Consider the following 24,570-nt stretch of genomic DNA (forward strand, 5'->3'; position numbering starts at 1 on the left):
AATAGTAAATGATTTTGCTTTGCTCGGAACTGGTTGCGCCTTTTAGTAATAAGCGAGCATCTTATTTGAAGAAACTGTATGTTAAGAGTTTAAAAGAGAGAGATCATCAAAATGTAAGATATTATATTGAGAGACTATCTGTTCTAAAGAAAAAGCAACAGTTCCTGAAAAATACACCAAAAAAAGATTTTAAAATATGTCCTGGTTTTATGTTGTACAGTAAGATTTTGGTTTACTACATCAAGTAGTCTAGGTCTCTTTAGAACCTTTCACATGCTTACTAACACAGGAAGATAGAAGTTGCTCAAAACCTGATTATGTTGGAGAGTTTTCATTTCAACTTTTAAACTCATGTGCAGGCCCTTGTTTGAAAATCAAGCGACCTAAACATCAGAGCTTGTACATTGTAATGACATAACTTCTGCAAAAACAAAACCCCCAAATCTATCTTCAACTGGATACTCAGATTATGAGGGATTATATCTAATTTTAAAAATCTGGGTTTGACAATTTTAGCCATTTGATCTTTTGAGCTTGTATCTTTATGGAACTTTTCCTCTCCATTCAAATCCAATGGCTTCACCATCAGCAGTTATTTTTCACAGCAACCTCTCCCCTAAGGGAAACATATGAAATACTTAATTTGAAAACTAGTTAAAGATTTTAAGATAATCAGTTAATGAGAATTTCCTGAGCATTTAAGAACAGAAGTAGCAATAGAATTGAATCTTAGCAGGACAAGTTAAAGAACCCTGGTACCTTGAGAACTGTAGCAGGAGAGATTACAAAAGGAGCCATTGGGTCCACAGCCTCTAACTTCATGCCTTCAGAGAACGAATGCACTCCAATCACAGGTTTATCCTGAAAAATCATGTATCAGTGTCATTACCTGCCTTTCTCCATCAAAAAAAGACGTACCTTACCTAATTCAACTAAAGAGAATAACTTGAGTTTTTATTAGTTCATTCTAAGAAATCAACATGTCAGAGTACCAGCAACCTCTCTATAATGAAGAGAAAAGGCCAACTATGTCCTCTGAGACTAACAGCTTTCTATGAGTTCTAGGAAATTGAGTCCCCAAGATTTCCTCCTCTGACATTCTCCACACAGAAGCAAGATTTCACAATACAGGGTGGTCTGGTAAGTCAATAGAAATGTTGGGGTTTTTTCCCCTAACCTTTAGCACTCATCATGAGCTACACTAAAAGATAACTATTAAAAAGTCTCCATTTTCAGCCTAACAAAAACCTGCAAAACAGGGCTCCTGCTCCAGAATTATGTATATCCTGATCTGTACATGACCCAACACATTCAAGAGCAACAGCACCTCCTCTTCTATTCTGCTTATGGGTCCAAACGAAGCTGAGAAAAATGAACTAAGAACTTGAAGGACTAAATTTACATTCTTACTTCTCAAAATGTGTCAAGATTTTTTTTTTTTAATTTCAATTCATATATATTTAAATTCAGACTAATTAGTAATATTTGCTAACACTCAGGATATAACAGGACACCTTATACACCATGTGCAGCTATATCAGGTTACAGATTAGATGTTACACACATTAAGCTTTTCAATGTACTCACACAATTAGAGGGACTGTAGTAACCCTGCACTCCTCTAGACGGACAGTAATCCGCAAGACCAGCTGGTGAACAACTGGAGATGCCATTATAAAGGATCAGAACCAGGAATTATTCCCAGTATGACAACTAATGGCTCACATACTTGTGATGGGTGCATTGTCTAACTTAACAAGAATTGTATAATAGTATGATTGTTTTTTATTATTCTTGCTTTTTTAAACTAGAGGGAGAAACGAAAAAAAAATTAAAAAAACCAAACCAAAACAGGGAAAGAATTTTAAGCAACAGTAACTGACTTCCCTGAATCATTTCTTAGGAACATACCATTTTCATGATATCATCCACAGCATTAAACTACACATATTGTGTCTTTACCTTAAAGACATCTGTAGGAACTGATGACTCCTCTTCCTCCTCTTTCACCTTCTTCAGGATCTCTTGCCAATCTGCTTCGCTCTTCAAGGACCTAATGGCTTGAGTAAAACCAAAGGAAAACAGTGAATGAAGTCATCTTCCTCCTTCTTTTCCTTCAGAACACATAGCAATAAAGCCAAAAGTTTAATTTGTGCTCCTCCAACTGCTAAATTCATATCTGTTCAGAATCTGTGCAAATACCTTCCTTCTTAAAAACTTGCTGTTTTCTTCGACATTTGGATGTGTTACAAAAAGGGACTAAAGTTAAGCAACACTGTATCACCCATATGCCGCCCAGTCTAGTTTTTCTGAGAAAACAGAGATCACATCAGCACTGAGGAAAACTTCTGGAGAAACGAATGACCAGAAAACAAATCCCCAGCTGGATAATGCTAGCTTGTTTTATGCTTAAGCAAGCGGAAAGTTCAAGAAATGTTCCACAAGTCTGTCCTAGCTGCGTAAGTTACTCTTTTAGCATCTGTGATTACAGACCACACACCTCTCTCATAGAAGAGGAACTACTTGTACCAGTGCCATCACGCACGAAGGACCCCTGTGAGTATATCAAAGCTCTTACATAAACATAAAAAGGAAACAAATCCAGTAGCTAACTAATATTTTTAAAAGACATTATTCACTTAAATAGTGCTGTGGAATCCACCCATCTAGTTTCTGTCAGCAATTTGGCATCTCCCTTTTCACAATCCTGATTTCAGCAGAGATCGGTCAAGCACTAGAAAAAGCAGTACGCTCAGTCATTTCCACAGAAATTGGTTTGGTTTCCTCAGCACAATTTCTTCTTGCCGTAAGGGGAAAACATTAAAAAAAAACCACAACAAAAACAACTGTTCTAAATAACCTGAACTTCCCCAACTAATAGCACAGAGCGTGCCAGAACCTTAGATGTACACCTGCCTTTGCAGAAAGGCTTTAGGGTAAATGCTCAACATTTTCCAGTTTTATCCCAAGGTTTCCCCTTATCAGGAAACGTTACATCACTGCTCAGCTCATAAGCAATTCATTTGTGTTTCAGCCATTTTATGCCCCACTTCTTTGATGACCCACCCTGACATGTACATGCCTGGAAAACATGGTCATCTGTCCCACCCTCTGCCTCCGCTTCCACGCACTCGTTCCCTGGGCACCCATTTTTAAAGGACATTTTCATAGCTACGTAATACCTCTTCAGACAGTGCCTTAATTAGCCCAGTGGACTTGGAGCCACAACTGCAAAGGCTCCTGTTGAGCAGTACTTGAAAACCAGATGACTATTCCCCCCCAGGAATACAAACCTACCAAAATAACCATGAAGGCAATCCCTTCCTCAGTTCCTCCCTTCCACAAACAGGTGGAAAGTTTTGACAGGCAAAACCATTTAGCAACTTTTGAATGAGTGGGTGAAAAGTCTTGTAGGACTATTTACTGGTGTTTTCACTTACATTTTACTAGGTACAATATTTGTCAAGATCACACACTGATTACGTGACCACCATATGCATCCAGAAGGCAGATTTAGAGCACTAAAGCAGTAGCAGTATTCTCTAGCCTCTGATCACCATATAAAAGATGTATGTTTTGAAGTACCTAAAGGTGGTTGCAGGCTATATCCATGTTGAGCTGCCCATCCCACTTGATGAAGGAAAGGGTCCAAGTAGAATAGCCATTGGTCAAATTTGTCAGAATCCTCCAGCCCTTCGTATCGCAATTTAAGTCTCCCACCAACATTTTCTACCACATTAACTATCCAGGCTTCCAGGGAATCCCGGACATTTTGCAGTTCTAGTCGGGAGCCTGGCGCAATGAGATCCAATGGATTTTTCCCTCTGTGAAGCTACAAAAAGAACACAAATTATTCTGTACAACAGAACAAAACAAATCCCGTACTTCCACTTCTTTATACACATTCTTCTTGCATAAATAAAGTATGAATACAGAAGTAAAGAGATACAGGTCCCTTACTAACACAAGACAACAGAAATGACAATGTTTAGAATCGCTGGTGCTTGCATCAGAGCTTCTGCACTGCCTGTAGATAGTCACACATTTCACTTAACTCCTCATCATCATTTTCAGAAGCATTATCACTTATATATTCAAGGTTTGAAGGAAACATGCATAATCTTTCTAAAACTGAGTCATCTAGCATACAAAGATGACTAGACAGAAAACATACAAAGATAAAAATGTTAGTTGTAAAGATGACATGAGCGGCATTTTCAAAAAAAAATATGTTCTGTACTTTACAACCAGACACTGATATGAGGTGCAAATATTGTCTTAAGTGCAGAGGAGGGGATAAAAATTTGGTTCTTCACTAGCAAAGATGCAAGATTTAAGTGAAACAATAACCTGCCCATTAGTGTTAAAAAAACAAAAAAAGGCGAAAGGAGTCAACTGAGAAAGGGGACAACAGGAAAGCTAGATAAATAAAGGATTATTTCCTTAGAGCTGTATGAAGGAGGAACAGAATAGAAGGAAAACTGAAACCTAAGGGAGTTTGAAAAAGGTCTTTCTTTTGATAGGATTAATAAACAGCCCAAACCTGCAGTGACAGACATGTTTCAGGACACCACTATCAAAATTAAATACTGTAAATAGGAAACACTAGAGAGTGGAACTTTAAGGTCAGCAGCATATCACAAAGCTCCCTAAACTTAAAAAAGGAATTGAACTGACAATCTGAATAGGAGTTCCCTTAATGACAAAGGGGAAAATCAAGACAACACCCAAGATGCAGCACATTGCAGCACTTACCCCCTCCAGCAGATTAGCAGGAGCACTGCATGCTCCTTTCAGCACCCGCTGAAGGAATTCCTCCTGGTCAGGTATCTTGTCCTTGATACCTAAGTGAAAAGTGAAGAAGAAAGATTGTGGTTCTTCCTGCCAGTTAAAGATTATTCAGACAACAAGACATTACCACACTCTTGTGCTGCCTAAATCACAAGAATCTGCCACACAATCACCAGTAACACCTTAAAAGAAGAAACAAAACAACAACAAAATCTTTAAAGGAAATGACAAAGCAGTAGAATTTGGTGGGTGATGATTAAGATAACCACAAGTCTCTGTAAAAATAAGTCCAGTTCTGAAATTAAGCTAACTCCCCTCTGGTGAAAGAGCAATCTCCTACTGTAAGTCATGGGATTTCAGAAAAACATGGCAGACAACCTCAACTTCTTATCACAGCAACATCACCTGCGCATAACAGCAATTATGAAGATAATCTGCCAGGCTTAGAAAGGACAAAAGCATACTTTTGTATGTACTCCCCGCTTCTGCATATGGAGCCAATACCTTCAGGCACTTTGAGAATCTTCTTGTTCTGCTCACACCAGCCGATGGGGTGTAAATCAGCTGTCATGATATCACACCAAAAGTCAGCCTTGCGGTCTTCCCCGTAACCATCGTAGCGCAACAGGAGCAGCTGCCCACAGGTAGTAATGATGGTGGCTACCCAGTAGGTGTTTTGGTCAGACTTGACAGCAACTTCTAGCTTCATACCAGGGGCAAAACCATTCTGCAAACTTGTATCCACCTGAAGATGAAGAAGATCATCACATTTGAGCACCTCTCAGAAACTTTGTGGAACAATTTAGACATGTTCATTAACAAAAAACCTCAAGCCAAATGCCGTCCAGTCTCTTCAGAGAAACAACTTCATCACGTTATGTGACCCAAACTGGAATGTACACAGAATCATCATTAATGAAATCTCCTTTGCATTTCTGAGTATCTTTTCAACCTTAAATCAATATCTTGCAATTCATCTTCCTACCCTGCACAATACCTTACCCATCACTGAAAAGCTTTCCAACTCACAGCTGGGCTGTCAAGCTAGGCAAAACTAAAGGTCAAACTCAGCAACACAACTTTGACTTTTTGTGTTAAACTATGTCGTTCAACCTCTTTGGACAAAGAGCCTGTTTAAAGTACATACATGTGCTTTAGATAACGATATCACTGTCTCTTCCACCATGCTCATTTAAGAAGTCACAGATATCTACAAATTGCAGAATAAGGATTTTTAATGTTTCTATGCAAGAACCCAAATAATTCTGTATGTAGCATTATTACATAAATTGCATAGAACATAAACAGTATGTGTTCTTCAGTGAACTCAGGCTTTGACAACAATAAAGCGCCAAATACTGTGTGCGCTCTGTGTGTGCGTTTGTGTGTTGTGTGCAGGTGAGGAATCTGACTGCACAGTACTCAGATGCTGAAACTTAAAAAGAGAAGGCAAAACATTAAGTTTCTCATATCCCTAACTTCCCCCAGCTCAAACATTCCTGAAAGAGCAGAAGGACCCTGTTCTGCTCTCGCTACAGTATGTTTCTGAGCTATGCTTAATTCCACGGCCTCAGTCTTAATTAAAAATCTAACATGTTGCTCCCCTGTTCTCAGCTGAATGTAACTGGTGTTTTCTTTCTTAAGTGGTCCCAAGTTCCATTTCCTCTTTGAATCAACTGCAAGAAAGGCTTTCAGTATGATGTAGATGCAGTAGATATTTTCTGGGTTATTTATTACCAGTTCTGCGCTGATGGTTCAGTAACTGCCATAGCTATTATAGTCTCATCAGCCAGCACATACTGGTTTGCTAAAAATAAAACTAAGAGAACCACATCAGAAAGAAAAGCATATGCCTCTGTTAACTGTCCACATCCTTTAGGTTAATATCCTTCACTTAGAGAAACCCCTTCTTAAAAACAAAATCAGCAGGACCCAATACCTGCAGGTGTTTTGAAGTGGTATTACAGAGGTCACCTCTTCAAAAAGATAGTTGTCTTGGGAAAACATATTACTAAAGACTTCATATTCTGATTCCCGAGAGAAAAGCCATGAGCTCGACACAAAGCCTGAGGAATTGGGAAATCTGTGCAGCTCTCTGTACCCCAACTTTCGGCAATGCCTCACAGTGGAGAGAGCTGCATTCAACGAAACCAACAGCAACAGATGGAGCTTTCCCTGAAGTCAGGTGCGTTTTTCTAACACTGCAATTTATGTCCCCCGGTGGATACAGCAGAGACCAAGAAGTTAGCCCCCTCTCCTGGCAGCTGGGCAAGACGACACCACTAACTGGTTTAAAGCACAAAACTTTGTTTCTTTAGGCTGGCTCCCTGAGCAGACTGGCTAGCAGGAGATGCTGTGGAAGCTCCGAGAGTATTTTCTTTGGAGCAGTGGGTCTGAGAGTGGCAGCTTCCTGCTGCACATATGGCAAGCTGAGATGGCCACGAGCAGTTAGTGACAGCACTGCTTAGGCAGCTCTGTCCCCCAGCCTCTCTCTCCTCCCCATCGAGCACTATCCCTCCGCTTTGTGCCATGTCACAGGTCAGACCTGGGGATCCGCTTCAGCTCAGAAGGAGATAATGATAAAGAACGGACAAGAAGTATTAAGAGCATGCAAGAACACACAGCAAATACATGTGTTCAGATGATGCTGAACACTAACTTATTTTTAATATATGGTTACACACATATATAAGTTGCAGAAAGGAATTAAAAAAGAGCATTCAACAATTCTAGAGAAAGTGTATTTAAGACTTAGGGGGGGGATGACAACGTTGGCATTCAGTGCAACTCCAGGTTTTCGGTAAGCTGTTTTTCCTGCTAGATTGTAGGCAAAACAGTCACTTTGATCTCAATATTGTTTAATTTTTAAAATGCAAACAAATTTAACATTAGAACACGCTTAATTTGAGGAAGTAGCTTACATTTTCCAATGCAGCTTGCTCATAGTAAGAGCAAAACTTTCAGAATTAATATAAGCATATAAATATAAAAAAGTTCTCTCTCCCATCAGCAAGTCTAGTTCTTTGCTAACACAGACTGTGTAATCATGGATTACACTTTCTTAACCTGACCATGTACCCTCCTACAACATGGGTTAGGTATTTCTCACCCACCACTCATAATGGGAGGCTGGTCACAGTCTCACTACTCCAATATTTAAAAAGAACCAAACGAAAACCTTAAGCTTCCATCTAAAATTTATTTGTACTAATTTATTTATTTATTTATACATGTCCATTTGCTCTTGTGCCAATATTATTCTTCAGCTTAGTGTGTGTCGTCGTGTGTCCCCCCCCCCGTTTTTTCGAGAGTACAAAAGTAGTTCCCCCTTAGCTCTCCTGATGGTAGATTACAAAAATAAGCCATTCTTCAAGTCAAGCAACTAGCACTGCACAGATTCCAGCCGGAGGGACCACCAGTTGCTAGCACGGAGACAGCAGTGCCTGTAGGCTCTCCACTGAAAATCTCCCACCTGATGTATCTTGGAATCACACTAACATTTTTTTAGGGCTTCATAACATAGACAGGCTGTCCCAGAGGCACTGAGGTTCTCCTCCTCTACCTTTTCCAAACCCTTACCTTCTAATGAACAGCAGAAATCCTAAGCATGTGACCTTGCACTATTGAATTTCTATTAACAGCAAGATCTAGGTGATGTGACACTGCTGTAAATATGCTCCTCTCCCTGCTTGTCAATTCGCCGTCAGCATTAACGTTCCAAAATTTTATGCCAAGCTTATTACAGAGAACATCAAAACTGGCCTCCTGACAAATTCTAAGGGAACTCTGCTAGCAAACGCCTGCCGGTTCCCCTTCTGAACACACAGGCATCTATTCTCATGCTCATTCATGACCGCCTGCGCAGCGCTCCTGGCACCCCAAGTCCCCAGGCCAGCTCCCCGTGCCGGGGTGCGGAGCGTGGCCAGCCAAGCTCACCGAGCGCAGCTCCTCCGCCACGCTGCCCACAAGAGGGCACCCACTGCAGCAGAAAAGGACTGGGCGACACGGCTCGGCTTTGCCCACACCTGCTCACTAAAGCACTCTCCACGACAATGTTACTTGCACCAGCAAAACTGCACCGTCTTCTACACGCGTAGGGAATAACAACAATAAGAAATGTGGATTTTTTTTTTAAACCTAGCTGTATTTTTACTGACCACGGCCACAGCAATCAGACCTGTTGTTTGACACCACTGAGTGGGCAAAGAGTGCAGTGCAGGGGTAACAAAGTCATTGAAAGCGTGTCTCCTGCCGATTAACAAAATATAGCTGCAATGTTAATTCAGTTGGCCACCACTGTAAAGCTGGCATTACAATTAGTTTGTATAATGTCCGAGCTATGACAGCAAGCTTCTTTAACAGAGATCAAGTAAGGTAAACCACACCAGAGAACCAGACAGACCGCTCCCTGCACTACTGCAAAATGCCATCACTCCGATTCCATACTGCTCCCTCAGTGTGGGTTGCATGGACACCACCACTCTGAGTAAGCTTGCTCCTGCTAGAGCCTTAGTACACTAAGGAAAAACAAAGCAAGCATAGGCCTCTCCCCTTCAGAAATGAGATACCTAAATGCTTATTTTGAACAAAAAGCTTACAATTACATCCCAGTGTATGGAAGAGCCTCTGCAAAGTCCACATTTACTGTGTATCTTTACTACCAACACAACTGCCATATTTTAACAGATTCTTTAATGGTTTGCACTTCTGCAGGTTACCTTTGGACTCAAAATGCTTTGTGATTCTTCAGGAACAGACCTCAGTTTGTTTTCCTGCTGATTTAAGTCTCCTGTACTGAAAGTGGTGACACTGGACCCAAAAGCCTTAGCACCATGGAGTGCTTTCCAAGCAATGTGCCACACACAAGTCACTACCCTCACTGCCATGGTAAAAGACCCACAGCCAGTCTTTGAAAGACTATTAAACAGTAACTTTAATACAGAGTTGGATAAGGATACAGGCTGGCAGTCTGGAACGTGTTTCAATTGTTGGAAGAGATCCAAGAGGTTTGGAAACCAGCTCTATACAGCTTACCTTCACTGATGACCCAGTACAAGAAGGCAGACTTCACATTCTGATCTCACCCAACAGGACAGTGCATGCCAGGATTTTACCAACAAACATTTGATTAAAGATATCCAAGGGCAAAGACAAGGGCTTATCAAGACTTCATCCTATCCATTAAAACTGTGATTGACAATTATCCTAATCAGTTTTCTAACTACTACAGTCAAGTGTTTGGCAGAGCTATTATTTTCTCCTTGGCCTCCTTGAGAGCCACCATTAAAACCTTCTTTGAGAGCACATTTGAATTCTGCTGTTCAAGAACTATGCCGCCAACTTCCTAAGCTAGCTCCTCCATAGCAGTTGTCCAGTAGCAATCACCAAAAGAAGAACGAGACTGGTCAGTTTGGGCTTCATGAGAAAAATCAAGCTTATCTTCTGGTGCAGAAAAGACTAGGAGCCCCTTAACTTTCAGCACTTCTGGATGGGATTACCCTGTCCTACATACCGAGAGGAAGACGAGAAACAATAATAAAAAGGTGAAATTCCTCATTTCTCTTTACTCTAAGAAACGTGATTCTAGTTAGTCTTCCAGATTTGAAAGCATCAACTCATTCAAAGAAACCCTAAACATTCAGTGTATCAAAAAAACAATGTAGGAGATGGTAAGTAAACATACACTCCCTTACTCACATGTTTAAAAGATCCATGGGGGGCTGCAGTTGCTCCTGTGTCTTCTAGATACTCATCCCAATTGAATTCCAGTTCTTCCACACTGGAACCAGCATCTGGAAGAGAAGCCAAACACCTCCTATTTAGCAACCTGTTGGCTTAAGTTTCAGGCTACTAAGAACTACAGCAAAACCTGCTTCAATTCCAGATGACTGAGTATGCAAGTGTGCAGTGAACTTCAGTTACACATTTCAACACACAGACAACACTATTTAGCCTTTCTTTGCATGTGAAGGGCACTTTAAGCTGGATCTCATCTGAAAAATAGTGAGATCCTGAGGATTTTGGTTAAGCATAAATTGTTTACAATTTGTGAGAGGAGAACATAAGCAGAAAAGTTCTGTATTTGTATCAACAAATATAAGAGACTCAAAACTCTGGGCACACCGGACTGTCAGTGTATAAAATTAAAAACCATCCAGGAAACAGCAATACCAATAGTAAGAGGTTTGAAAAGAAAGACTGAAAAAAAAAAAAAATTGAAATATGAGTCTCCTCTTTTTTAAGTTAGTATTTATTTAGGTGTTATAAAACACCAAAAGCACAGAGAAGGATTCAGAGTAGTTCTAAAGAAAACAGCTCGAGACACAACTGAAATCAAGAACACTCAAATTAGTCACTTAAAAAAACCCCAGCTCATAAGGTGTAACAGCTTCTTTAGACCAAGAAAATCTCATTTCTGGATGCATTTAAAGCAAAAATGTGCTAAAACCACTCAAGCCACAGTTCAAAAACTCACTCAGGCTGTTAGGGAAGCAAGCAGCTGTAGTGAGCCACACTACAAATCAGTCAGATTTTCTATTATTATTGTCAAGCCTGTCCCCAGCCCCGGTCTCCCCTTCAGTTGTTGGCTCACTTCCCCGCTCCCCTCCTATTCCTCGTTTTCTCCAACATGTAACCCACTCTGCTGAAAAAACACCACAACCAACACAGGCTGGATTCCAGGTCCCCTATTTAGTTCAGTACACAGCCACACTATATTTTTCCTGCAGGCACAGTGTGGGATAACCACGGAGGGTCCCACCTCATGTAAGCGGCATTTTTAACCTCAACATACAGACTACAGCTTCAGGTTCAGCAGCAAAACAGGATGGCAGTGACATGGCATAAAAGTAAAGCTTTTCATTTTTACTTTTAGACTGATTCTACCGTCTGCACCATAGCTGTCTTTATGAATGAATATGAGAGACTTCCATCTCTCAGTACCAGGAAACCTGATACCTTGTTTGTATTTGAAAACAGAGAAATCTCTGTGTATCACAAGCACGGGGAGAGCTCAGCAAAGGTTATAGGACACCAACATTTCCTACACACTCAGCCTTTCTTAGGACAGGTGGTAACTGTTCTTTCAAGGAGTAATAGCTTGAGTAGGAAACATTACATGTCCAGAAAAAAATGAATGAAGTACTATTACATGCCCTTATCAGATGCGTGGACATGCTCACAACCTGCTGAGTATGCTTCACAGCAGTTCTTAGTTCTCAAATAGAGAGGGGCAAATATTTGCCCAAAAGTCTGAGCTATGTTAAAATCGTCTAAAAAACCTACAAGTCTTGAGCGTAAAGTAGGTTCATTTTATCTTAACTGATTGTTAAGCTCATCTTTGACTTTTCATTGTAATTGTAGGCATTATCATTTCCCAAAATTTAGAAATGTATATTCAGTTAGCTTTTGCTTGCTGATGACAGTATCTGTTTTAAAGGCAGCTCTTAATTCTCCCAAACCCAATTTCATTTTGCTATTTTTAAACAACCACAGTTGGTTATATTAGCCTTTCATAAGCCTCAGAGCTCAAAAAAGTTCAGAGCTTTAATATCACCATCACTTTTAGGGGATGATTTTTACCGTACTGAAGAAATAGACCTGGAGAAGGGCAGAAGTAAGTAATTTTATTTACAAAAATTTTGAGGGAGTAAAGAGGTTAAGGCACAGACCACCACTGTTTGCAAATTAGAGAGGAGTTGATCAAAAGCTTTGGCTGCAAGTCATTCTAAGAAAAATATAATTTCATTGCAAAACGTTGTTAAAACAGATTAAGATTTCTTAACTCATTAAAACAGTATTTTACTTTAATATAACCATAAAAATGCTTAAGTCTACAGCTGCAGAACCAAAGTGGGAAGAAACATCATCTTGAACATAACACCTATGATTAGTCAAAACCAAGAGCGAACTTTGCTTGATTTTTCTCCTGCCTAGAGAAAGCCAGCTCACCCTTTCCCAACTAAAAGCACCCAGTTGCTAAACAGCAGCAATCATCCCACTTTCATCCAACTCCAAAAAGCACTTTGTATGTAAAAAGCACTGCTTGCAATGTCTAACGCATTCCTGTTTGAAGAGAAACATAAAGCAACATGACTGCTCTGTGCTTTTTAACAAGTTTGAAAGCCAAGCAGCTCGTCCTGGGAATACTACACGGATCTTGAGGCTTTCCAGCCGTGCTCTTTACCAAGCCGCTTGCAGCACCGAGTCTTCAATAACGTGTTATCATCAGATAACTGTCTAAGGGGCAGTTAAGCTCCTTAAATGAGGCACAGGTCACTTAACACACTGAAAGGGTCAATTAGTAACTTATGTTGCCACTTAATTGCTACAAGGAGCTCCTGAGAAAGCCAGTTTGCATGCTGCTCCAGCTACCCTTTTGCCTCCAACTACAGTTAAAACCAGTTCCCAACTGGATCAGAGTTACCACAGGTCCTTTGTCACTCCACTCATCCGTGGTCTCTGCAGCCTGTATGTTTCCATATCCAAAAGAGCTGTTTCCTTCCAGGTCTGCGCTGTGGTGAGAAGGGCTTGGATTGCTTTGTTCTGTACAGTGCCCAAATCTCACCAGCACACCCAGAGGCTCTCTTGCAACTCACTTTTCATAGAAAAAATAAGAAAAATCACAAATTCCTGTCCAACACTCCTTGCAAATTTAATACTCTTCCTGCTTTATTTTAGGGAGTTTTGTTGAGTCAGAGGGATTTTTTTTAAACTTTTTAAAAAAGCACCCAAAACTTTTGCTGTTCCGTTCATTCATAAGAGTTCAACTCGGCTTGCATTTACACTTTACTAAGGTTTTATAATTAAATGAGACGAGGTGATCAGCCTCGCACTTCAACCACTGAGCACGTAGAGCTGCAGAGTTCACGTGCTTTCCTTCCTTTAGGAGACTGACACAGTTGAGGGCTGTGCTTAGCGATAGGATTTAACAAATCTATCTGCTGCTTCTCATGTACGGCCCTGCCACAGCATTCCACGTTATTTAGCGCAGCACTTACTGAATCAATGTGGAACATGAAAAGCTCATTGAATAAAGCTCCAAGCAAAAATGCTGTATGAGGTTTCATAGTGAGAGCAGTAAATTAGTTTTTTAATTGTGGCATGCAGTAGGACTACATAAACCATGAAAAATCTCAGAAATCAAGTATCTATTTTTTGACGTCTGAATGCAGAAACACTCCAAGAGTGTGGCGAAGGACCATCTCTCTGGTAAGGCTCACACTAGCTGGAAATCTTTGAGAGTCAGAATCCAATCACTTTTCTGGTTTTATTGGCAGGATAGTTGCAGCAGAGCAGGCCCTGTTTAAATCAAGCCTTTGATCTAGTCTGTTGGTATTTTTTGCAAGACTCTATCGCATAGCACCATCCTCACGGGTTAGCAGATCCCAGGATACACAGAGGACCAGTTTAATGAAGCTACATTCCTGAGGGGCCATATGTCTGTATTAAACGTCCTGATCAGTCCGAGTTCAAACTACTCAATAAAACCTCAGATATTTACACCAGAAATTCTCACTACTGTGAGAAAACTTGCAAATTTGTATGACAGATGACAACAAGCAAAACCATATTTAATCCATTTAATCCTAAAGCACAATTTATTAATCTAATGCTGCATCGGTGTACATATAGGTACGTTCTCTTTCTCCCCATATCCTTAATTGCTACAAGTCCTAAATGAATTCAGCTTTCTACTATATGGAGACATATTTTTCTATATTAGACAGGATGACTGAGCCACACATTAGCTCAGTGGCAAAGCACAACTTTGGCAAAGACAGGGAAAGAAACTAGATGCGATTCTCATCTCTGTGGCCTCACCATACAACTAGTTTTTGTCAGTAAAGCTTTCAAATCAAGCTACCATTTTCTCAAGTAAAATCTAAGAAGTGTCCTACAGAGGTTCTGCGGAGAACGCTTATCCACTCTGGAGGTGAGACAATTGTCTGTAAGATTAGAACTTTCCTAGGTAGGTATATCACTTCCCATTTATCACTATTTCTACTAGCATTATTGTGAACACTAACTCTTCCTTTCTGAATTTTACCATGAATTATGTCCTGCTGCTCTCCGATACATACAGGAAGAGAAAGAATACTGATTTGTACCATTTGGACACAAGAAGGTAGTGAAATATTAAGGACATTAGCCCTTAAAAATACCTGCAATGGAAACAGTCTACACCAGACTGTTTTGATCTTTGGATTCGAGTTAATTTCTCACTGCAAATAATTTTCATGCATCTTTAATGTGATTTAGTTGAGGACTGTCATATTGGACATTTAAGTACATCACATTGAAGTCTGCAAGACCTTCAATTAAGGCTAACCTACAGGTTTCTCACCCTGAAACTTAGATATATTTCAATCTGATTTTAATAACAGTTAATCTTTTCCATCTATACCAGCTGCAAGGCCATGAATTAATAAAGACAAGTTGGAATTTCAGCAGCTGAGAAAGACTGTGACAAGAATGAAAGTTGTCTTTTCCCCTCATAGTGCAGGAGAGCAGCACAACCAACAACCTTGACCACTATCTGGGTTCTTGTAGGCAGAGAGCCTGTATGTAAAAACCAAAAAGACAGAGGAGAATCTCCAAAAACTGCTAAAAATCAAGTGGAAAAAATGGTACCAATCAAAGAATATGAAGGGAATGTTCCAGTAGTGGTTGGGACTGGTCTAACTCAAAGCACTTCAGGAACAATATCAGAAGGCACAACAAAACCAATGTGCTTATGCTTACATGGGTAGCATTTGCTGGAAACTGTCTTTGAACTCAGCAAGTAAAGCTCTCTGGTTACTGTTTGCTCTTCACAGCCACCTGTACTCAAACCAGGCACAAAAAGGATGCTGAGGAAAATAGCTGTCGAGTAATTTCAAGACAGTATCAAACCCTTCCTAGCTATTCCAAAAGCACATAGAGAAGACTGTGTGACCTCTGATACTTTTTGAGGAAGATGGAAAAATGTCAATAAAGGTTTTAGTACAGAGGGATATGCTATCAGCCTGTGAACACCCCATTGCTGACCATGTATACATCTCCTTACCATTCTTCTCAGCTGCTCAAAGCCTTTTCTCTTTCTTACACTATGTGACAGAAGTTAGCAGTTTCCACTAGCAGAGGAAACAGTATTTGCATGTGCCTGGAGACATTCTGCATACGTCTGCATGCTGCTTTTTCTTGCTTATTTGAGAATATAACATTGACAGCAACTCGACTGATTGGCTATAATTAATAATCAAAAAGCATATTTCAGCATCATAAAGCACATGATAGCATTCTGCTAAAAGCACTGTAGATTAAAATAATGTTTAACATTTCTTCAGTAACACTGACAGCAATTAGACTTTCATAAAGTAAAGGTACAAAAACTACCAATAGTGAATTGTCCTATGAGAAGAGCTGCTTGTTCGACAAGTACCAAAGGAAAGGAATACTCAGATAAAATACTAATCCAGTTGTTTACACTGGTAAGTACAAATTAAAATTTACTTTATATTAACTGTACCAACACCATAGTGTAGGGACCTCCTCAAGGAAAAGGAGCAAAGCATGGCAGGCAAGTCAGAAAAACAGATGGTCCCTACCCCCATAAAAGTGTACAATCCTAGAACTGTTTCAGAAAGCTGTTAGTATCCCCAGCCATCCCAGACCAACACTCTTCCTAGCCTGGTGTTTCAAGGTGAACCAAAACCTGAGCTAATTTATCATAATATACCACTCTACAGCAGGTTAGGAGTTGATATCCCAAGCCTATCAAAGCGGGCACAGCAAGGCACATCAGAAAAACAGGACAGATTACAATGGCAGCAAACAACTTCAGTTATCTGACTTTTTAAACCAGCAGCACAACCTTGTGAAAATATTAAGAACAAGATGAACACAAGGACAGAACAAGATAATATTAACCACTTTGACAGACAAGTACCTTAAAATAGTAGTGAAAAGCCACTGAGCTTTTCATAAGCCCATCTCATAGTGGTACCACAAAGAAGAAAGACACAGCTTCTTAAAAACACAATTACTAAGATAGGTCAGATTTTGTTCTCTTTTAAGCCAATGATAAACCCTGCTTTTGAAATACAGCAATAACAAACATAAGCCCTGTAGCCAGAATCTAACCCACAGTCACCGAAATTTGAGTTTCCCCCTGTATACAGTACACAGCATCAGACACGTGCACTATGAAACATCCACTGTGCTCATCTTTGTTCCACCTTGCTTGCCAAGTTTTTTGAGAATCATTAGCCAGGGAGCTCAGCTGGACTACTACCTGCATCATACTGCTGTTCTCCATTCATCTCCACAGTAGCCCAGTGGTTATTTCGAGCAGCCAGAAGCAGGGGAATCCGAGGCTGTCACAGTTTGGTGGTCATGAGTTGCCTCCTGCCTTCAATTCTACTGGCAGCCAGGACATTCAAGAAGGGATCCTGAAAAAAACCTGAAAGGAACAACTGATAAGAAAATCTTTCTCAGATTTTAAATACTTCTAAGATACATTAAAAACATTACTCCAGCAATAAGCCAAAAACTTTAAAGCAAACAAGGGCATCTCACTGCGTTTATGTTTGTTTAGCTATTCCACACCCCTGATCTGCAGACCAAACTGATTCTACAAAAAAAAAAATTCCCTAAATCAGTCAGTTATAAAGCTGACTTTCATCATCTCTTCAGCCCCCTAACAAATCCACCCCTCTCAAAAGCTCCTTCAACCCTTCACAAGGCTAAAGAAGCAAGGAACTAACCAAGTCATGGCTTAGGAACCAGACAAAACAAGAATCCAGCTCCTTTGTCACCTGGACCAATGAAAATGTCTAAAGACAAGAAAGCCAAACTGATACTGGCAAAGAAGGAGCACGATAAGCCTTACAAAACATCTGCTCAGGCTGTGGGTTTCTAATACTTCAGCCATTTGCTTTCCACAAGCCTTCAGGCACTTTGTAACTCTGGTCTTTAATGGCTATAAGACAAGTTTAAATATACGTATACATTTTAAACTTACTAGATTCTTAACAATTCAACCAAGGAGCCATCATTTCATCACTTTAATAGGACTTGAAGACACCAGCGAAACTGTTCTGCTATGACACAGTAGTTCAATTATTATCAAAATGTTGTCTCTTATAGTGGAAAAAAACAATTAATACTCTGTATACCAAGATACAATCAAGATATGTACTTTATTTTAATTTCATTTTATAATATTTTACCAGTCTTACAATTTTCTTTGCTTTATATGGCAGTTCATTTTACTGTGTATTAGCTGGTAAAACATATTTTAAGACACTCAGTACAGGCACAGTCACCTGTCATTCTGTTTACTTAAAAGATGTCTGTACTGACTTCACCCATGCCAATGGTTCTTCAGGGAGAAGCAGTCCTGTACAACAGCAGAGGACTGCTCCTAACTACATTACATTAAAATTATGATCCTGTGGTATGAGAAAAAACAAGCAAGTGATAGAACTCCAGCCTACCCCTAACACATAGTCCTTCCACTCACCAAATTTCTTAGGCATCACCTTCATCACCAAGGGACATAGTCCCTCTCTACTCTCTTAATACTCACCTCTGCCAATAGAGCCCTGAATTGTTTTGGGGACAGCGCGACAAGAAAATTTTGCAGTCTGTTTTGACAAACCCACCCTACAAATACAGAGGCTGTACAAATGTAGACGGTTGAACCGTTTAACGTCTTATTCCGTTACCCCAAACCAGAAACTATTGCCCTGCAGAACATCTGAGAATGGCGTACGTAAAGAAAATGCCCTGAAACTGGCTGGTTTTCACACCTTCGTTTTACTACACACATACACGTGCACACACAGAGCGTTTTATAGTTGTGCAAGCTGAAGGTATTCCTGCCCCAATGTGTATCAGGGGAAAATAACCTTTTTTTTAACCTACCAGGTTAAAAAAAGAAAAAACCTACCAGGTTAAAAAAAAAAAAAACCAAAGAGAGCAGAAATACACTCCTAGACATTTTGTGATGAGAAGCCATAACTTTCAAAACTATTCCTATGAGCAATTAAATCAGTATTTCATTATTAATGGCAGAAACCAAGGGACGACAGGTCTAAAGCAAGCCCACTAGTTCACTGCACTGGCAATGCACTACGAGTGTTTTTCCCTTACAAAATTCTCCACTAAAGCAAAGTTGTATAGTAAATAAAAGCCAAGGTTACATGTTTGTTTATTAATATCCCACTTGACTGACAACTTTATATAAATCAATGAGATGGAGCATGAGGGGGCCCCAAAAACAAGATTATTGGCTTAAAAATTCCTGTTAAAAAAAGATAATCTTCAAATACCCTTTGCATTCTTGTTGAATGTCTGGGAAGCATCTGTTTTTTCTTTTTAAGCGAGATACCAGAAATAATGTAGAGGACTAAAAATCAGCTTTTAAAAAACACAGGCTGCACTTCTCACCTAAACACATTTTGAATAACTATGGTTTAAAAAAGGGAAGCCCTACACATTTGAAAAGTCTTACATTCTTTTGAGTTTTGTATACCTATAGTGTCTATGGAGACTACCCGATAATCCTTAGAGAGGTTTTGCAGGAGGATCTTTCTATGTTTTTTTAAGGTTAAAGAAACCAACCTATTTTAAGTGGTTTTTTTTCTACTACAGCATGGACAAATCTGTAAGAAATGCAAGTTGCCTAGCAGATGGAAACACAAAAATCTTACTTCAAAATGAGTATCACAAATGAGAGATTTTCCAATACGACACTGCTTCTAAAGGTGCAACCATGATTTCACTTCTGAAGGTATAACTGGACTGGACACACGGTAACTACAAATGACTAAGACACTATCCAGCTCTTCTCTCTCTGAAAGAGCACCTTCCATCCCACCACAACTGCAAGCAGACTGTAAGCAGCTTTATGCAGGCTGCAGTTGCATTTGTATTGTCATTCAAATAAGCGGGCTGTGAACTACAGCTGGTCTGAAAAATTCTAACTAAATGTTTTTTCCTTTGAAAATCTGTCTATTTGTTAAAAATTGAAGTATTTTGAAGAAGTAGTTCTATTACAGGGAAATTTAGGTGGGAGACTCTGCTTCTGCCAGCTGGCCTGCCCAGTTCCTCAGCGGTCTCTCAGAGTGAACAGAGAAGGCAGCTCCCGTAATCCCAGGCATGAGGGCTGGGCGGACACCCGTGGCTGGGACCGGAAAGGGCAGTGTCACTGTCCCTGCTGACAGCGGTATCTTTAGGCTCCCACGGTCCCCATGCAAAGCAAGTTAATCAAGACATGCCTCCACCGTTTAGACACAGAGAACTTGGAAAGAAAAAAAAAGGGAAAACAAAAAACCCCCAAACCTTCCCAAAGTACCATAATTCCGTTTTGTGGAGGATTTCCATGGCTTAATTGTAAAATGCTGCGTAGCAGGCTGCAAATGTCCTGAGCACGTCTGTGGACCATCCAGGCTTGCTAGCTGGCAATATCACACAAGTCAAACCAAACTCGAGTTACACTTCAACTGAAAGTGAGATGCCAAAGTTGTACTGTAGACTGAGCTACAGTTTTTGGCATGAATTTTAGGGAATCGCAGTGCAAAGCACTGAAAAGCCTGGCTGAAATCTCCTTTACACAACACTGGTAGCTTCCTTCACACACAAATAAAACAACAAACTCGAATAGAATTAAAGAAATATACACCAACAGTGCTCAATGATATACGAAATTCTCAAGTACAATCAAAAATACAGCCAACTTTAAAAATTTTCATTACATGAGAGAATAAAAATTTTTAAGAGTAGCAAGAAGTATCATTAAGAGCTCCTATTGAATGGTAGCTTAATGACACAAAAATCTACTGTGTAGAAGACATTAATATGATTTTATTCATTATAGCTTCAGGAACGCGTGTGGAAGGGAACTCAGCTGCCAATTTCTGCTATACTGCTTCTAACCTGCTCCTCTCCAGCTCAAGAAGACTGTGCTCAGCATATACTTACAAGGTCACAACTTAACTCCCAATTCAGCTCTGTCTCTATGAGAAAGTTACTGAGAAATTAAGCACAGGTACCAATCTCTATCAATCTCCATTGTTTCCTTACGTACTTCTTCCATGCTCTCAGGACAAGGCAGTGCAGGGTAAGCTAACGCAACCGCACGTTCCCAGCCTACCCCGTCTGAAGGCTTTCCTCCTGTAGACAGACTGCCGGTCTAAGCTTCCACTTATTCTATCCTTTATGAAGTAATGCTGGAAGATGACGTCACTGGCAACCTGCACGATGCTTGGCACACAGGGAAGAACTAACCAACAAAATACTTTTTAATCATTAATCAAAATATTTCTTGGTAATGGCCTATCGTAAGTCTACCAGCTGTCACACTGCTAAGCCAAAACAAAGGCAATGCTGTGAAAAACGCCGAGCAAAGCATGTAGTCCAACAAATCTGGGGATATGCCACTGGTTTCTAATAGTGTAGCCCTGGTAAAGTACCCTCAGAATTTAATTGCAATTAAGATATTTTCAGTTTATGGGATTCAGCTCTCAATTAACTTCCATAACTAAACCAGGTGATGTAAAACTAACTTCATCTTTTTTTGCAACACGGAAATCCTTAAGACACACACCCCCCCCGCCCCCCCCAAAAAAACCCAAAACAACCCAAAACCAAACACCAAAGAGGCTGTTTATTTAAAAGATGCCAAATACTGGCAGCTCCTGTTGAAGTTGATTGATATTCTGCTCAAGTCAAGTTGGGTAGTTATTCAGGATTTCATAAGCAGCTCTGGTGTTTCACATACACAAAATTGAGAGTACTTGTAATTAGCACCCACCACGGCTGATGCTTACAGTTTGGCACCCCAAAGATTATCTTTTGATAAATCTCAAGGGGAGGGGAGCACAAGTGCTGCTGGTACAGAGATGATTTGGAAATACTTTGGACTCTTCAGTCTCACTTCTGCATTTCAAACCTCCTTTCAGCACATGAAATATTCAGATGTTAGCAACTGGAGGCAGCATTAAAAACAGTTACAGTTCATTAAAGCCAGATGGCTCACTTGAATATGAAAAGAAATCAAACATAAGTTGGATGTTGAATTAAAGTAAATCAGATGGTGTCTGAGGCTTAATATTATTTTAAAACAAAGGCACATGAGACAATGGGGACAGGAGACACCCCTACGGACTGGGGAAGAAGCTACAGAAAGGATCAGGTTTCAGCAAATTCCTTCATGCAAAGGCATCCAGTAAAATCTATTTCAAAACCCTGTGTCTACCATATAGAGCTTCACTCTGCACAGGCAGGCAGAAAACCTGTTGCAGAGGTCTGTCAGAGTAGGGAAGGGGTTCTTCAGTGCCTGAAACCTACAACTCTGCCACCGAATACCGAGATAAATCTACTGCTAACAAGGAAAGGTAAAGGCCCTTTTTGTTATTCTTGGACCATACCCTGGAAGCGGGAGGAGACGGGGCAGATGTCCTCCTGGTCCCTATGCCCATTCACACATATACCTGTGCTTTTTCACTTCAAGGAAATACTAATTATGTGTTCCCTATGAGGGGAGATGGTACATGCACTTCAGCTAAAGACTTTTTGTAACAAATTCTTTATTGGAGGACTTAGTTATGGCACGAACAGTGCCCTGTTCGGCACATCTTCTAATCAGGTCCAGTGTTTGCAGTGGAGATTCTTGTTGGCATTTCAGAAAGAAAAACTATTCAATACAAAAGCACCCCTCTACTACAAACTTCTGTCTGAAAAACATTCAGAAACAACAATGCGAAGTACAAAACAGGTACAGATGAGCACCCAGCAGCAACTCTTTCCCAGTGTACAGTTATAAACAGGAAACAACCAGTCGTTCTGTGCTTCCTCGTACATTTTAACTCAGTGACCCTTTCAGCGAATATTCCAAATTCATCTTACTAATGCACAAGTTCATCATAAAAGCTCTTCTGTAGTTAAGATTAGAACTCTTACGACAAAATTAGCTGGAAGGAAAGACTTTTCCTTCACAGAGAGAAGACTCTGCACCAACGCTACATGCCAGTGGGCCCAATCTTGCCATTGCAGTGGACGGAGCTCTGAAACGCAGGAGCACAGACCCTCTCAAGCCTTGCTCCTGACGCTGCCACACACAATTGCAGTTACAACCTGCAGCCAGTTCCAGATGCTCACTTGCCCTCTGCTTTTATTATTACTGCAGAAATAAACAATTTTCACAGCCTGCGAAAGACAACTTCAACCTTTTCTTAACCTTTTTCTTAATCTAACAGCACTACAGTTAATCATGAATATAGGCATCAGCTGCCCCTTTTGCTGCAAGAAAATGAGATAGTGGCTCCAGGGGAGAAGGGGAGCATGTTTGAATCAAGATTTGTGTGCGACTGGGTACTTGCAGGCCACACACCTTATCAACATATAAGCACATCTAAGCTAGCCAAAATGCAGTTGCGCGGGGTCCTTTACCCTAGGAGATAAGCCAGGCGGAGAACATCAGGCCTTTGGAACACACATTTGCACCCTCTCCAAGGACAAAGAGACTCCGCCCGGCCTGACTGAGTCTCTGCCGACCTGTCACTGATAGAAGAAAGTAAAAGAATAAAAAGGACTGTCTAGGATGACAAATTAAGTTGAAGTGTTTTAAATTCCAGTAGAATTTATTTGGAAAAAAATAAAATAATCTATAGCACAAACAGAACCCAACGTAATAAACTATTCAGGTAGGAACCAACTTTACTTTAGGTCCACTTACAATGTGTAGTACTTGACTCCTCATAAACATTTTTATGAAATCCATTACAGCTATACTGGTGAGCTTTGTATCACAGTAGTTTGGAGCACCATTACTTAGTATTTTCAGCACAAAAAAAGTAAGATACCTAGTAAGCAAACTTCTCAATCAGAACCAAAATCCACAGCACCGGAGAAAATTAACTTTCAAGCTATTTAGTGCAAGTTTCATTCACTCTTTTGTAGCAATGCACTTGCCGTACAGAAACACCCAAACTCCTCATATTAGGGTCAGTACATTTCCTTAAAACAGCCATATCCTTTTGGGGGAAAATGTCAGAGACTCTGGCTAGACACTGCTGCCAACTCAGTGGAAGGATACAGCTGATTACCTGCCATAGCAAATCAGCAACCATCTCCATCAGGGCGCAATGGCAGATATTTGCCTCCTTTGACAAAAATCTCACCCTTGAAATCAGGACTGAGAGAGGCAAAAGCAAACAAATATTCAGAACAGCATTCAGTGTAAGAATCTTTAATATCTGTGATGGTAAGGAACTGTTTAAAATTCACAGATCAGAAAATGTGTGCATGATCACTTCTGCTACACTTGGATAAGCAACTCACCAAAACCCCACAAAGCCGCACTGCCGCAGGAGCGTGCAAGCCACCAATGCTTTGCTCGCTCTCCTCTCCCCCACTCGAGGATTTTTTAACTCCATTCACACCGTGCAAGAGCAGAGCAGGCACAAAACCAGCCTCTGTCTAACCTGCCACATGAGGTATGACTCTCGCTTCTCGTGTTTTGTGATTCAACAACCACATCAACGCTGCTCTAAGTGCCCATTAACTGTTCTTCCGTACCCACAGCACCAGAAGGACAGTACACAGCTGTCAGGCAGGATATTCAAATTATTTTCTTGGGAAGCAAAGTATTATACATACCTACTTTACACCCTTCCCTCTTGCCCCATCCCCCTGTTGTTCTCCCTGCTGGAGCCCTTGGCAGAGGTCCTACTTTTCCAAGAAAGCGTCTCCAGACTCCCATACTTCCTGCAAGCTCCTAGTTCTCTAAGCCTT

General features: G+C 40.4%; 1 protein-coding gene across 1 annotated transcript in view; it reads right to left on the reverse strand.

Annotated features, from left to right (window-relative positions):
- The window catches only part of SFMBT1 (Scm like with four mbt domains 1), a 33,762-nt gene extending 16,662 nt beyond the window's left edge, over window positions 1-17,100 (reverse strand). Inside the window, exons 1-7 of the mRNA XM_050904712.1 lie at window positions 17,066-17,100; window positions 10,489-10,583; window positions 5,296-5,536; window positions 4,756-4,844; window positions 3,586-3,832; window positions 1,963-2,060; window positions 760-861 (exon numbers count right to left, since the gene is read on the reverse strand). Coding sequence (XP_050760669.1) covers window positions 760-861; window positions 1,963-2,060; window positions 3,586-3,832; window positions 4,756-4,844; window positions 5,296-5,536; window positions 10,489-10,583; window positions 17,066-17,093 — 900 coding nt within the window. The 5' untranslated portion in view covers window positions 17,094-17,100. The remainder of the gene's footprint in view (window positions 1-759; window positions 862-1,962; window positions 2,061-3,585; window positions 3,833-4,755; window positions 4,845-5,295; window positions 5,537-10,488; window positions 10,584-17,065) is intronic.
- Between the last annotated feature and the right edge of the window lie 7,470 nt (window positions 17,101-24,570).

This window comes from Gymnogyps californianus, chromosome 13 (genome assembly GCF_018139145.2).
Source record: "Gymnogyps californianus isolate 813 chromosome 13, ASM1813914v2, whole genome shotgun sequence".
NCBI classification, from domain to species: domain Eukaryota; kingdom Metazoa; phylum Chordata; class Aves; order Accipitriformes; family Cathartidae; genus Gymnogyps; species Gymnogyps californianus.